The 16,933-nt window shown below is 37.8% G+C and overlaps 1 protein-coding gene across 5 annotated transcripts in view; it reads right to left on the bottom strand.

Annotated features, from left to right (window-relative positions):
* Positions 1–16,933, bottom strand: part of Cep350 (centrosomal protein 350) — a 156,368-nt gene that overhangs the window by 102,503 nt on the left and 36,932 nt on the right. For all 5 annotated transcript variants that reach the window (XM_057769111.1, XM_057769109.1, XM_057769113.1 and 2 more), the window contains exons 7-11: positions 13,517–13,630; positions 10,542–10,655; positions 5,561–5,707; positions 2,599–3,254; positions 1,044–1,165 (exon numbers count right to left, since the gene is read on the bottom strand). In XM_057769111.1, coding sequence (XP_057625094.1) covers positions 1,044–1,165; positions 2,599–3,254; positions 5,561–5,707; positions 10,542–10,655; positions 13,517–13,630 — 1,153 coding nt within the window. The remainder of the gene's footprint in view (positions 1–1,043; positions 1,166–2,598; positions 3,255–5,560; positions 5,708–10,541; positions 10,656–13,516; positions 13,631–16,933) is intronic.

Genomic DNA, 16,933 nt, shown 5'->3' with positions numbered 1-16,933 from the left:
AATTCTCTCCTCTGTAGAACAATAATAACAATAGTGCTTAGGGCTGTCAATGTGCGTCAGCACTAACTCACTACCTAAAAGGCACAAGGTACTGGGCTTCATTCTAGCACTACAAAACAAGTAAAACCAAACTAAAACACAAACAATGGTTTTTACTAGGCCTAGAAATTAAGAAATAATAAATGACACTAATATTATTGGGGGCTAGAGAGATGGCTCTAAGGCTAAAAGCATTTCTTTTGGGCTAAAAAGATGGCTCAGCAGTTAAGAGCACTGGCTGATCTTCCAGAGAACCCAGGTTCAATGGCCAGCATCCACTTCAGGCAGCCTCATATGAGACTGACCATCTCTGCAGACACCTGTAATGGCATGCACATATCCACATACACACATATGTGTAATCTAAAATAAAAACTAAAAAAAGGTGCTTCCTGCTTTTGCAGAGGACTCAAGCTTGGTTCCCAGCACCAATGACTCATAACCATCAGTAATTCTAGCTTGAGGGGATCCTCTACTTTCTTCTGACCTCCATGGGTACTAGGAATATATGTAGTGTATGTATATATATGCAGGCAAAACACTCATATTTTGAATAAAATAAATAAATACAAAAACCACTAAAATGTGATCAATATTATTGTCCTTTGGGTGAAAGGGGACCATGTGTATTAACTACAAATTGGAAAGAGATCTGACTTGTATTTGTGCATTCTCAAACTGCTTCAAATCTTTTTTCTTCTCTCAATGGTTATTATTACAAAATATAATTTAGAGCCATCTATATCTTTCACTGTGATTTACCCATCCAAGAAACTTTGTTTGGGTCAAAGGAGGTACGAGTGCTGCCACACGCATAAGGAGTTGACACTGGACAGGAATTAAAGGACAGGAAAAAACTGAAAAACCAGAGCAGAGCAGAGTGAACACAGCATACACCATATTCAGGCTTCAGTTAAAGATATTTACCAAATTTGAAATAAGTCTTTTTTATAAAAAGAAAGAACCTCATCTTTCATCCTCTCTCTATCCCTCTCCCCCTCTACCTTGCAAGAGGCTGTGGAGGTTCTGACAGGGACAGGTCACTGCTAGAAGATGCACTCGGAGGACGTTCTTGTACTTTGTTTTCTTTATCAGATTCTCCAGATGGTTGATACCCAGGTCTTACCTAAGAGAAAAGGATATCAAATTTATCTGATTTTGATCACAAAAATGTCTTCAAGTAGCACATAAGAAACTTATCAAGTCACTTTAACTTAAAAACAAAAAACAAGATCATAGGGAACTGGAGAGATGGTTCAGCAGTTAAGAGCCCTGGCCACTCGCGTTCAATTCCCAGCACCCACACAGCAGTTCACAACTGTCTACAACTCCAGTTCCAGTGGATCTGATATACTCACACAGATATATATGCATGCAATGTACATAAAAAAAATCTTAAAAATATCATAAAAGAGAGGTTTTTTTCCCCTCCCTCAGGTAAAATCGTTTTATATTTAGTTGTGGGATGTAGCTCAGTGTTTACCTATATTACACCAGGTTGTGGGCTGGATCCTGCATCACAGAAAACCAAACAAAAACAACCACTACAATTAACTGCAAAACATCATCTAAAATCCACAAGGACATTGTGATGGGTCAGTAATAATTGTCAATTCAACAGAATTTAGAACAAAACAGAAATTAGGTATGGGCCTCTAGGTAATCCTGTGAGGAATATCTTGATTGTGTTAAATTAGGAAAACCTGCTCACTGCATGTGCACCATTCCCTGACTAGAACCCGTGAGTAATTAAATGGAGAAAGCAAGCTAAGGTCCAACACATGTCTATTACTGTTTGCTTTCTGATTGTAAATGTCATGTGACCACCCTGATTTCCCCTCCATGGTGGGTTATTCCCTTAAAATATGAGCAGAAACTAAACAGACATTAATATTAGCAACATGTTTAAAATAAAATAGCATCCTTTATAAATCTCAGGTTTTTTCATCCAATAAGTAAAAAGAATATATATAACCTTCCTGGAGTTGTATTTACTGATGTTTGTTTAAAACAGTATGTAATACCTGAAACACACTCAGTTACCAGTCTTAAAAACATTAGCACTGGGCAGTGGTTGCACACTCCTTTAATCCCAGTACTCGGGAAGCAGAGGCAGGTGGACCTCTGTGAGTTCAAGGCGAGTCAGGTCTACACAGAGAAACCCTGTCAACAAAAACTAAACAAAAACAGACAAACAAACAAAAAATATTAGCACAAGAGTATGTCTTCACTTCAACACTGAACCCAAAACTAAATATTTCATTAACATATTTTGGTTGTGTATTATATACTAAATATCTTCTCAGGACTATAATAAAACCAGGCAGGAATATCAGAATGACAGAGATCACTAGTAACCAATGTTGTAAGCTCTTCAGCTCTTACTTTCTGTGTGTTTCTCATCATTCTTTGCATGCAATAAATTTCATGAAAGGTCTTGACTGTCACATGTCAGAGCATGTCTAGTGGCAGGGATGATAATTTTCCAACATTTCCATACAGCGAGCAAGCTTTCCTCACCATGAATTACCCACGTTGTGTTCCCAGCACTACTAGTACCTGTGTATCCTGTGTAACATGCTGATGAGCTGGCTCTTCCAGCAAAGTCTTTTCTAATAGCAATTTGGAGTATGTTTCCTGCAGCCGCCTTGAGGCTGATGGATCAGGAGACACAGCTTTGGCTTTAGTGAAGGCTTCTCTCTGTCTCCGGTAGAGCTCCTGTAACCGTTTGTTCTTCTGCTCTGTAGCCTCCTTTTGAGCCTTCTTCTCTTCGTTCTGCTTCCTCCTCCTTTCCTCCTGCTGCCTGACAATGTACTGTCGCACCTCGTCTGTGTCATAGTGCCGCTTTTTGGAGGTCACAGGGGGATCCTCGTTAGCAGTTATTCTGTCAGGCTTCCTTTTCACAGGACTGTGACTCCGAGGCGCCTGCCCAGGTGCAGATGACTTCTGGCTCTGTAACTCTGCAATCTCTTGCCTCACAGTTTGAGCTGAAGAATCTAGCTGTAAGTCATCAAGAATGCCACGAATTTCAACTGGCAAAAAGTCCTTGTTTAAGGCAGCATTTTCCTCCTGCTTACTGTCTGGAAGGGATGGAGCTGATTTCACTATATTATTTTCAGACCGAGCTCTACTTCTTGACCGTTCTGAGCTTCGTGGGAGATGTTTATGCACAACATCCAACTTGGGGTCGGATTCTGCTCTTCCAATATGGCCCCCTGCAATGTACAGACTGTTAGTTATATTAAAACTCCAGATTCATCCCTAAGATTTACTGTACTAATAGGAAAATTAAGGAATTTTCCTTTATTTTAAACTCAGATTCAAATATCCTACAAAAGTCCAAAGACTCTTGTAAGAATAAACTCCCTTTTTTTAACCCTTTTTTTAAATCAGTGAAAGTTTCATTTATATTTTCCTATATTTTTTATAATACATCTTTCAGTATTTCCGTAAAAAAGACAAATATTATAACTAATGAGAATAAGTAATATTATTTCTCTTATACATGCATATATAGTTTTTTTCCCTCTTCAAAAGCTTTATTGAAAAATATCAATACTCTTACTACCTGGCTTTTACAAAAAGCAGCAGCAGTGAGGTGTGGTGATATGCACCTGTAATTCCAATACTGGGGAGCAGAAGCAGAAGCAGCCTGGGCTACATTACATGAGACTCTACCTCCATCAATAATAAAACCTAACCAGGAAACTCCTTACAAATCTTTAAGAAAGTTAATGATTTTAAATGTTTTGAAAAGATCTAACTTGGTGCTTGAGAGTAGGCTTAATGGCTAAGAGAAATGTCTGCTCTTCCAGGAGACCTAGGTTTGATTCTCAGCCCACAAAATGGCAGCTCCCAACTAACTGTAACTCCAGTTCCAGGGGCTTCTGCGACCAAACACACATGTGGTGTATAGACACATATGCAAGTAAAACACCCATAAAAATAAAATAATAAATTTTTTAAAAAGAAAGATCAAACTGCACCAAATATAACTAATAAGAGCATGGAAAATACTGATTTATTTCTAAAAAATCTATACAATCTGACTCATTTTGCAATTAGATGCCACCATATTTATATGAGTTTATCACAGAATTTATGAAAGTTTAGATTCCTGTTGATAAATAAAAAATTAAAATTGGCCTCCTACATATCACATCTTAGGAATATCTATAAAACAAATCTCAAAAGTATTTTCAAAGACTATTTTGGTATCCTACCCCCCTTTTTAAAAAACAAGGAAACACTTCAGTAAGAAGCATAAGAAATGTGCAGCATTTTATTTTGTTAGAATAAATAAATCTTTTAGGTAGCCAGGGATTGTGGTCTATGAAGTCCTATATATTAAAAGTACTGCCCACTTCTACAGAATACTTACCTGTTGACAGGAGTTGAGCCTCTATGGGTCTCCAACAAATAGAAGAACACAATAAATATATTATGCCAGCAAACAACCATCCTATCATCTATAATTTGCTGACATGGCTTAATGTTAGACTGAGAATATGCATGAGTTCATTTGCAAGATGAAAGAAACAAAGAAATATAATTGCTGTCTGTATTGACAACAATATATTAAATCAGAGTTGATGACATTTCTAGCTTAATTATGACTCCAGGAACTCAAATGAAGTGAGACAAATTTCTTCACTACTAAAAAGGAAATCTGACCTGTGGGGATTTTATGTTTCATTTCCAAAAGTTAGTGTTTATGGAAAGCATAACTAATTATTTTTTCCTTTTCCCATGTGTGTGTATGAGTGTGCCTATGAGTGTGTGTGCGTGCATGTTTGTATGTATAGGCCACATGTGTGGTTATGTGTCCATGGAGAGGGAGGTCTGTGCACGTGGAAGTCAGAGGTCAATGCCAGGAGTCATTCATTGCTCTTCTACCTTACTCCCTGAGGTAGGGTCTCTCAGTCATAACCAGAGCTCACATACAGAGCTAGTCTTGCTAGCCAGATTCCTCTAAGGACTCCTTTCTGAGGCAAGAATTATAGGTGGGCCCCTGAGGATTTGAACTACTCTGGTCCACATCAAGCACTGTAACCACTGAACCATCTCCTGAGATTCATAACTATTTTAGATAGTAGTCAATGTACTTAAAAAAAAAAAAAAAAACCCAAGGGCTGAGTGGTAGTGGCACACACCTTTAATCCCAGCACTTGGGAGGCAGAGGCAGGTGGATCTCTGTGAGTTTGAGGCCAGCCTAGTCAACAGATCTAGTTCCAGGACAGGTTCCAAAGCCACACAGAAAAACCTTGTCTCAAAAAACCAAAAAGAAAAAAAAAAAAAAAGATTTTAAAGATCATATTTAAGAGAGCCCTAAATCTTAAACTTAATTATGACTACACAAGGAAACTTTTCTCCAGACCTATCCAAGCTCAACAAAAACATTTCCTCATTTTGGGGCTACAGAAACAGATTTAATGCAGTCTTAAAGTATTTGCCAGTACATTTTTACCTTCTAAGTAGTAAACAAGGAACCTTGCTTTTTGCAACAACTATATCCTCTCACCAAATTTAGCCATTCTCTCTCTTCCACTTCTGTCACTTGATGCTGGTCTTCGCTCTTTTTGTTCCATCTTGGGTGCAGGTCCCAGAATCTTCTTTACTAATTTCTGTCCATCTCGCCAAGAAGATGTGCTTATCAAACGACTACCACCTGAAATACAAATTGCACTGCACTTAAAACATTCATTTTATCTCTAGGTATAGTTACTTGGTCATGGAAGTCTTGTAATTACCATCTAAAATACATACTGCACCACATTTAAAACTTTCATTTTATCTCTAAGAAGTATAGTTACTTGGTCATGTAGGTTTTATAACTAATTTTACATTTACCTTCTGCTAAGGTCAAAAGACCTGCCATTAAAAGTGGATTTTTAGAGTACAGAGAGGCTCAGCAGTTAAAAGCACTGGCTGCTCTTCCAGAGGACCTGGGTTCGATTCTCAGCACCCCAATGGAGGATCATGGTCATCTGCAGCTCCATTTCCAAGGGGTCCAACATCCTCTTCTGTCCTCTATGAGTACTAAACACTCTAAACACACAGGCACATGTGTAGGCAAAACACTCATACACATAAATAAAATTAAAATGAATTTTATAAATTTAAGTATATTTTTAACTCTAAGTCATCAATATTAGTTAACAAGTTTGTTCAAATCTCTTTTTTAAAAAGAATCACATGTATTTTTGGGGGTAAGGAGAATATGCAGCAGCACACGTGGGGAGGTCAGAGAACAAGTTGGGGTCATCGGTCCAGTTCTCTCGTTTCACCTCATGGGTCCTAAGGTTAAACTCAGGTCATCAGGTTTGGCAGAAAATAACTTCACGTACTAGGCCATCTGGCTGTACCTGTTCAAAACTTGATTTACCTCACATTTCAAGGAAGCGTAAAACACTTTTAAAATTAAGAACCAAATCACAGCAAGTCTTGAAATCTCAAGTTACTACCTGAACACAGCACATGATAAAACATACCTGCTAGCCAAATGAAGGCTCAATCTAAACACAGGGATAAAATTCTAAAGAAACATAAAAACAAGGTAATCACTTTTATGGGGATAGTATGGTAGAGACTTTCATTTTTTGTTTTGTTTTGTTTTTTGCTTTTTGAGACAGGGTTTTCTCTGTAGCTTTGGAATTTGTCCTACAACTAGCTCTTACAGAGCAGGCTGGCCTTGAACTCACAAAGATCCGCCTGCCTCTGCTTCTCGAGTGCTGGATTAAAGGAGTGCACCACCATCGCATGGCAAGATTTTCATATTTTACAGTTATATCACATAAGTAGACATTAAAATAATACAATAAAAACTAATGTTTTAGACTATCCTTAATCATAAAAGTTCATAAAAATAAAGGTGTGCTGCAATAAAGTTATTTACCAAGAAGAAAAGAGTTTTCATTAGTTTCAGATATAAGAAATTCAAATAGATCATCTGAAAATAGCTACATATAAAGCAGTAAATGTTTAAAAAGTGAAAACTATAAAAAAAAAACCCACTAAATTAAATGCAAAATAACATGACAAGCAGGAAGGCAAGGGCTACATACAGCTTGCTTAGCATACACAGCCCTGAATTCCATTATGAATTTAAAAAAGAGGTGGGTGAAGCAAAGTGTGGTGGAAGACATCTGTCAAGGTCACCTCTAATTCCAACACCCAGGAAGTAGGAGCAAAAGGAATTGAGTTTAAAGCCAGCCTGGGCTCCCAAAAAAAGGAAATGGAATAACAAAGGAAATAATGAAATAGTGATTTAAAATTAATTCAATTAAAAAATACCATTTGTATGGGCAGTAGTGGTGTTGCATGAGTTTAATCCCAGCACTCAGGAGGCAGAGGCAGGTAAGACTCTGTGAGTTCCAAACTGGGTCTACACAGAAAGTTCTTAGCCAATAAAGGCTACAAAGTGATACCTTTCCTCAATAAATAAATAAATTTTAAAGATAAAAAAACGGTAAGAATTTTATATATACAGAAACAGTTTAGGTGTATAATGATTAAAATTATACTAGTATGACTTTAAAACTACTGCATGGGCTAAATAAATAATACCTGTTATAAAAAAAAAAAAAAAAACTTAAATACCAGTCAGAACTACTTAAACTAACACTAGTACTTTTGTTTGTGTCCAAATAATAACTTTGTTTTCTTGTATTTTTCCAGTTCTCTAGCATACTATACTATTATATGAAAGACATTCCATTAAGAGTTTCTTTAAAGGAGCTCTAATTTAGTACTGTACATGGCAATATGAGTGATAAATACACTAATTTACAAAACTGAATTATAAGTATGCTCTGCTTACTTTAAAATGTGTGCATATGTGTGTGTGCGTGCACATGTGCAGGTGTGCATGCATACTTAAGAGTATATGTGTGTATGTGAGCATGTATGTGTATGTACATGTGTATATATATGTGTGTGTATGTATGTAGTGCACGTGTAGGTGTGTGTGCATGCATGCATAAGCGTGTATGTGCGTGCGCGAATATGTGTGTGTGCTTATGTGTGTGAAGACATGCCACCATGCACATATGAAGGTCAGATGAAAACTTTTGGTGTTAATCCTCACCTATCTTGCTTGGGACAGGTTATTCTGTGTTTTTCTGTGGCATGCACCAGGCTAGTTGGCCCAGGAGCTTTCAGGTATTATCTACACCTACTATCTCCCACAGCAGCACAAGGACACAGGCTGATGCTATATGTCTGGTTTTTATGGGGGTTCTGGGAATTCAACTTCAGGTCCCCACCCTTGCACAGTGAACAGTTTTTACCCACTGAATCAGTCTCTGCTTACTTTAGAAATGCTTTTATACTTTGTTATTAGCCATAAACAATGGGGCTAAAGTGTTTAAAGGGTTGTAAGCTTACTGTTCAATTTATAACAAAATTTATGTTCTTATAAAATGACAGAACAGAATTCTTTGGAATTTTACCTTAATTTTCTGACTCAAAGTTAAACAAACATGAGTGCTGTGTGCTAGGGGATAGAGAAATGGCTCAGCAGTTAAAGAGCAAGGGCTGCTCTTCAGAGGACCCAGGTTTGATTCCCAGCACCACATGGTGATTCACAGCTGTCTGTAACTCCAAGTTCAAGGGATCTGATGCTCTCTTTTGGCCTCTGAGGGCATCAGGTTGCACATAGTACACAGACAGTATTTTGTAGTACTAGACAAAATACCCAGATACATAAAATAAAAAACTAAATTGCAGCATTCTGAAATAGTCTCATAAAGTCATTTTAAGAAGCTGACTCTTGCTAGTAAACTATTAATATAGTTTTATCACAGATAATGCTGTTCAGTCCAGGTTAATAGCAAGTGCATACAGATGAAGTGGATTATCATAAAACTGGGCAAATACAATCTTTGTGCTTCATTTCAAAGGATGCCTTGGACAGAATTACATAATATAAAAGCATTTTTATACTTAATTAATTAACATTTAGATAACTCATTTTCTCGTAAAACAAGTTTCATTTGTACAGAACGGCTAGTTCTATCATTATTCTATTACTGCATCTAAAGGTACTTATAAAATATGCTGTCATTCTAACCATTAGTCCATAACCAGAAAGATAAAGTCCTGATCAAAAACAGCACCTCATCACTCTTGTTCTGTTCCCCTTCAGACCTTGTGATCTCTTATCAAAGTGTGTCACACTTTGTTTCTTACTGTACCTCTCAGGAATATTTTGCCTTGCTAACCCCTGTTATTGCCTAAGCATAGCACACCACACTGCCACACATACAACTACTGCTGAGAGATAAAAAAAATGAGGGAATGCATCAATTCAGAGTGTCCTGAAACTAAAGTGACAAGTTCTCAAACCGTCTCTACTATTTCATGGCCAAAAGTTACTTGCTGAATGACACTGCAGGACAGCGAGCCATCAGAAAGCATGTCATGCATGCGGGACATACTGCAGCATTTTCTAGTATTGATTCGTTTAGCTCTCACAACAACCCTGTGAGACGAACACCACTGATCTGATCCTCTACAAATGAGAAAACCAAGTCATATTAAAATTAACTCACATGCCAAAGAAATAAAGTTAGCTATAATATAAATTCAAGAAATCTGAATCAAGGTTGACATGCAATCACATGGAAGTAGAAATGTCTTGTTTTCCTAGTTTGACCTATTCTTTGTCTAGCTGAATCATTACTAGCAAGAACACAGGAGTTCCGATGTGTATCTTAAAGGCAATCATGACCAATCCCCTTGTAGAAAAAGATTCCTTTAGGATAAAAAAATCACTAATTTGGTGTGTTTCTATTAAACTAGAAAATGCTCTTTTTGAGAAGATATGTGTTTTCCCTATCTTGAACATAGGATGAATCTGATATTAATCTTCACTGTAAACGACATATGACTTAGAATCACCACAGAAACACACCTCTGGTTAAGCTACGAGGGTGTTTCCAGAATGGTTTAACACAGAAAGGAAGCCCCACTCTGCCTGTGGATGGCACCACTCTGTGAGGTGAGGGTCCCAGATGGAATAAAAAGGAGGTGAACTAAGTCACAGCTTTCATCTCTCTCTGCTTCCTGACCGAGCATGAAATACGACCATCCTCATCCTGCTCCTGCCATTGCCTTCCCTCCATCATTAACTCACCCTAAATCTGTGAGTCAAAATAAGCCCTTCCTTCCTTTAGCAAGCATTGTCAGGAATGTTTGCACAGCAGTACTAATACAATAAACAAATGTTTCCATAGATTTATACATATAATAAAGCTTTCAAATTGTATATTCTAAATAAGGACAGTAAATGCTGTCAACTATACCGCAACAAAATACATGTATATAATTATGACATGTGTAACAGACTGAATTTTCATACATTCCTAACAATAAGAACATCTGGAAATATTATATATAAATAATATGACATAATATATCTATATAGGTTCCATCTCCATATTATATATTTTTCAAATAAAATAAAAATTTTGTTTAAGCTGAGCAAACTACTGAAAACTAACCTGTTTTTGAGTCTGCATTTGACAACTGAGTCACCTTTTGGATTTTCCGTACTGGCTTGACCACTTTCTTGTCTTTATTTTTTTCAGCAGGCTTCTCTTTTACAGAGGTACCATCTGAAATGCACAGATATTGAAGTCTATCATTATAGTTCCCATTCAGCACCCACCTCCCTCAATGAGGAGTCACAGTGCAGCAGCCTCTCCTCTCTGCAGTTTCAGTTACCCAAGGTCAATCGCAATCTAAAAACATTAAGTGGAAACTTCCAAACATAAACAATTCATGTTATAAATTGTGTAACATTCTGAATAGCATGCTGATATCTCTGCTATCTTGTTCCAGTCAGACAGACTGGGTCATGTCTTTGTCTAAAATGTGCATACCTACAGCTTCCCAACTATAAGACACAAAGTAGCCATCTCTGCTATTAGATTATTTCTTTAGTGAAATCATAGAGCTTGCTTTCAAGTAAACTCTATTTTAAAGGCCGTGGAGCTCAAGAACAGTGATGCCAGCAGCAAGGTTATGCCAAGAAGAAGCTATTCAGTACAGCTACCCAGTGAAATGGCGCACTTGTCAACTCAGTGAAGAAAACTGTATGCTGAGTTTGCTAAGATGAATAGTAAGTTCATCTTTTATGCCGAGTTTATAAATTAATTCTATAACAACTTTGTGTAAGAAAAAAAAAAGTATGAGTAGGGTCCCATACACAAGCATCCTTTGGTGGTCTTAGAAGGAGGAGAGAAAAGCCTTCACTGGGGCTACTCCTAGGACCCACAAACTATTAATGTGAAAAAGGGTAAAGATTACCACTACTCCATCCTTAGGTACCAATTCTTTTTTGTTATTGTTTTTCTTTTTCGAAAACTTGTGAGGAATCTGCCTCATTTCCACAACTGAGAAGAAGCTACAACAGTCATGCCTCCAAATCACTGCATGCTTAGAATTTCAGTGAGCAAAGGAGTAACACAATTTAAACAAAACTTTAACAAGTTTACTCTGACAGCAGTGTTGAGAGCAGACTCATTAAAGAATTAGCAGTCAGCACACCAGTTAAGAGAGTTCTTGGGGAACTCAGGCGACAGGCTGATGGTGCCTTGATTTAGGTAACAGTGACAAAGGTGGTAAAGGTGATTATGCCATAGATAGAATTTAGAAAATAGAACAGAAGATATGAAAGAAACGGGGGGCATGAAAGATTACTTAAGATGTGGGTCTGCGCAAGAGTAGCTGACAGAGTGACAGCTGGAGCTAAGCGATGTCACACCCACCTTGAGTAATCTTGACTTCATACACTAAGACTGAGATATCTATAACACATTCGAGGAAGGGGTATAGTTAGCAGGTTGATAAGAATTTGAAATCAGGAAGGAGGTCTCAACTAGAAACGCAGATGTGGGGATATCTGCAAGAGAGCTATTTCAGGTTGTTAAGAATACATACATTTTCCTAGTAGGTCTTTTAGATAAAGAAGAGAGGAAAGATGATAGATAGGGGGAAAAGGAAGAAAAGAAAAAAGAATAGGCAGATTTAAAAAGAAAAACATGCTTCTAGTATGTCAAGTGAAGAACGTCAAGGAAGAGATTGTTTATGGTATCAAATGCTGTTAAGCAACGAAGATGACAGATGGACATTAAACACTGCATAGAAAGTGTATGTCGTTCATGATTGCAATAACAGCAAAACCCCAAACCCAAACAACCATGTGTGTGTGCAAGACAAATCAGATATCATTACTATAAGGAAACTTTCTGCAGCTTTGCTCTCAACAGAAGGGGGAAACAGGGCAGTCACTGGAGAAAAATCCAGAGGTAGTCTATCATGATGACTGCTATGATATAATGTGTTAAACAGTATGTTAGTAAGTGTAACTACACAGAGAAGGAAACTATGATACAAAAGAATGAAAGCAAGATGGGTAATAAACTTACTCACACAACGGCAAATGTAACAGAAACACAGGTAGAGATAGATGGGTTGATTTTTCCACCATAAAAAGAGAAGGGCAGAGTGTAACAGAATAATCTCTTTAGTAGTATCTAACATATTCTCCCAGGCTATGACACTGTCCTATAATGTGCAGTTATTAACATTTCTTTTTAAGATGAGGAAACCAAAGATGAAGATTATGTAGCATAACCTGATATATATAACTATCAAAGGCAGAAATGTAGAACCCTTTTAAGTTGACTCTAAAATAACTGCTCCTAATTACTACATTGTATGTTCTCTCCACACGAGAAAAGTATTCTGAACACAGTGTTTAATAAAATGAAGAAAAAAAGAACTAGACACTTAGTGCTACCAAAAAAAAAAAAAAAAAACAAGTTTAGCAAACTCTTTATGGGGCTTACTAGAAAGCTGTCAGGTTTTGGAATTAAACAGTTGATTTTGAATCCTGTCTTTAATTCTTTATGCAATCCTGGGAAAAAATATTCTTTCAGCTTTCAATTCCTCAACTGTTAAAAAACAAAACCAAGATGAAGCACCAGCATCTTGCTTAGTGCCTTACTAGATACTCAGAAAGTGGCAATATCACCATTCTCATCATCCTGTTTCCTCTCATTGACCATAGGCTCCTCCCAGTTGTAACTCTCTAACATGTATTCCCAACCTGTAACACTTATTTTGGCTTCTGCATATGCTGACTAAAATTACTGGTCACTTTAAAGACCTCTGAGCCTCAGAGAAGTAAGCCACAATTGCACTCTGCTTCCCTAAAATCAGTCTGTCCTGGCTTTAAAAGTCCCCCAGTTTAAAAGTGGTCTTGTTTCTGTATCATTAGCCATGGGAGCTAATTTTAACCCTGAACGAGAGCCAGGGGGCTAAGAGAGTCTCATGACTTTAACCACTACTTCTCTGATATATAATACACTTAGAAAAGGGCAACACCTCAAATTTAGCCAGAGTTTCACAATTAGTACTATAAGTTATGGAATGCATAAAATAAGCAAGACACAGAAAGCTCTGCTCTCACCTGTGAACTGCAGCGCTAGGTCTCGGTACAGCTCTCTACTCATGCTTTGGAACTCAGCCTCCTGCCACACTTTCCCGTCGGGTGTGCGAATCTTGGTCTCTGAAGGGTTAAAACCTGATACACACCAACAAAGATGTTTTAAAAGACTGGTTTCGTTTTTAAGTCAGATATAATTAGAATAACATAAAAATTCACTCTGTTAAATCGTTTTTATTTTTTACATTTTATGGGGGTTGGGCACATGAATCTCCAAGCATAGCTGCGGAGATCAGAGGGCAAGGAGTTGTTTCTCTCCTCCCCACTTATGGATCCTGAGGATCACACTCAGGTCATAAGGTCAGTGAGCCATCTTACCAGTCCCAAAAGTCACTCAAGTATACAAAATTAGGTGCTTTACAATATGTTTTAAGTTTCATAACTGCTGGGAGAAAAGACCTGTATTTTGGTTATAGTCAAGCCATCTTAGTTTACAAATTAAATAAAATACTCACCTCTATAGGGTCCAGAAAACAACGCTTATCTCTCCCTGTGAGTTAAGAGTGCCTGTAGACTTGCAGGCCCCAGGACCCAGAAGTAATTAGCATTCTCCTTGTTAGTAAACATTTACAGACCCTTAGTATTTCCTTATCTCTTCCTATCAGCTAGGGCTGTCTCCAGATCTGACATTCCAGTCTTTTTGCTGTATAATGCTACTGAGAAAAATTAAAGTTGGCAGTTGATCAGAATGCAGACTTGCTGACTGTTTCTTGTGTCTCTTGCCCCTTCATTTCTCCCCTCCAGAGCCCAGGCTCCCAATTCGTGTCCCGTTGGTTGGGACACATAACTACCACAGAGAAAAGAAACTTTGTCCCTTTTATCAGTCACTACTCCTAAGTCCTGTCCACCTCTGGCAACTACCCATTTACTTCCTATCTTGATGGATTTGCCTATTCTAGGTATTTCATATATATGGAATCATTCAACACTGGTCATTTATGTTTAGCCTGTTTGACTTTGTAATTTTTCAAGGCTCTAGCAGCATTTATCAGGCTTTTTAGTGTCAAATGATATTTCATTGAATAGATATGACATTTTACTTATCCATATACTGATTAATAGTCACATGGGCTATTTCTACTTTTTTCTATTACCAATAATGCTGCTATAAACATTCTTGTCCAAGTTTTTGGGAAAATGCTTTCAGTTACATGTAAGAACCAACTGATGGATCATGGTAATGTAACTGTAAGAACTACTAAATTATTTTCTAACAGAGTAGCACAATTCTGTATTCTCACCAGCAGTACACACAGGTTTTAACTTCTCCATATTCTTGTTGATACTATCGTCTGTCCTTTTTATTAAAGCCATTCTAATGGATCTATAAGATAGCATCTTATTGTGGTCTGATGTTTCTGTGATAAGTAATGTCATAATTTCTATAATATGAAATTAACTTTGTATTTTCTAAAAGAGTAATACATAATTGCTATTACATAGTATATTGATGAATACCAGTTGGAAAAAAGCAGGCTTCAGTGAGATAAACACCATATATTCAGAGACTAGAAATGGAGACTCAAAAAATTAAAGATTCCAAGAATGTCAAACACTAGGAGTTGTGTCTAAACTATACCATATGCATATTTAAGAACAATAAGTAGCCGGGCAGTGGTGGCGCACGCCTTTAATCCCAGCACTCGGGAGGCAGAGGCAGGCGGATCTCTGTGAGTTCGAGACCAGCCTGGTCTACAGAGCTAGTTCCAGGACAGGCTCCAAAACCACAGAAAAACCCTGTCTTGAAAAACCAAAAAAAAAAAAAAAAAAAAAAAAAAGAACAATAAGTATATACTCATTTAAAAAGCATCAATCAAAATTGTGGGTTTCAGAGACATACACTTACCCTTTCTTAGGATGAGAGACAAAGAATACTGCCCTTTGTCTTTGAAGATAGGCAATTACTTATTATTATCTATTTCTGCCTCTATATGAACAAATGAATAAGCTGCTATTCATACTGGTAAAATGGTCCCAAAGTAACACATGGTCAGTGTCTCAGAAACATGTATGTGCTTCTTTCTAGAAATTAGTATCCTGATTTTTCATTCCAATTCTATCACTACTTAAGAAATACACTTCTCACCTGGCAGTCATGGTACATGCATTTAATCCCAGCAGAGGCAGGAAGAACTGTGAGTTCAAAGCCAGCCTAGTTCAAGAGCTAGTTCCAAGATAGCCAGAAACTACACAAAGAAACCCTGTCTCCATATAAAAAAAATAAAAAAAAAAAAAGGAGGAGGAGGAGGAAGAGGAGGAGGAGAAGAAAGAAAGAAAGAAAAGGAAAGGAAAAGAAAAAATACTTCTCTGTGAGTTGGAGTCAGCCTGTTCTACAAAGATTTTCAGGATTAGACAGTCAGATACTATCTTAAAAGAAAAAAGAAATATACTGAACTCTGAGTGATTATTTTTACAAAATAATAAAATAATGTGGATAATAACCAATACTGGGGTTTTGTTTTGTTAAAATACAGTCTCATCATGTAGCCCATGTTGGTCTATAACATGCGATTCTCTTGCCTCAATGTGCCAACTGCTGAGATTATAGACATGTACTGCCATGACAAGCTCTAGAACTATTATACTTACCAAAAAATTGGGATCCAATAAATACCTGTAAAATTTAATCAATGTGAACAATAAGCTAGAATCAAACTTGGTACAAGTACTTTATAGATATTAATCATATAGGCAAAGTATGCCAACTCATTCAAAATACCACTAGAATTCAGCTGCCTCAATACCAGAAACAGCAAATCTGATGGCAGCTTTCAGGGCACCACAAAGCCGTGTTTAGACCGAGAAGTTCCGGCAAACTGCATTTCCTTTTCTGGTTAGAATTTCTGACCCAAAAGCCACTCCTACCAGGGCAACAGATAGGCTGAAGGCCCACCCACACCTCTCCTACTACTCCTGAGATCCAATGCCCCCAGTATCATCCCCAGCTCTGTAGCAGAAAACCTAATTTGCTCTCTGATTCCTCTCTGACCCTATCCCCAGTTGAACACAAGGATCCTCAGCCCCAATTTTCCTCCAGACTCATCCTAGCATCCCAGCCTCTCACATCGGCAGCCATTCCCTGGGAACACACCAGCAGGGCAGAACAGGGAAAACATAAACCTACTGAAGACCTTCACCACTTCCCGCTCTCCTCTAAACCCAATTCCATTACATCCCTAGTTCTGCAACAGAATACCTGCTGCAGGCCCCCACTCCCTACATGTCCTGGGTATCCACAAACCTTTCCTCCTAAAGCCCCCTCATTGCTTTATCCCAACCCCTAGCTCCAGCAGGCACTCCCTGCCAGGGAAGCAGGTGGCTGTCTGTAGCTCTTCCCCTCTCCTTTGGTCTCTAGACCCAATCCCAGTCTCATCCCAGTGC

This window comes from Chionomys nivalis, chromosome 5 (assembly GCF_950005125.1).
Source record: "Chionomys nivalis chromosome 5, mChiNiv1.1, whole genome shotgun sequence".
Lineage (NCBI taxonomy): Eukaryota > Metazoa > Chordata > Mammalia > Rodentia > Cricetidae > Chionomys > Chionomys nivalis.
Note: the sequence above shows the minus strand (reverse complement) of the source record. Positions and strands in the feature narration are given on the sequence as shown.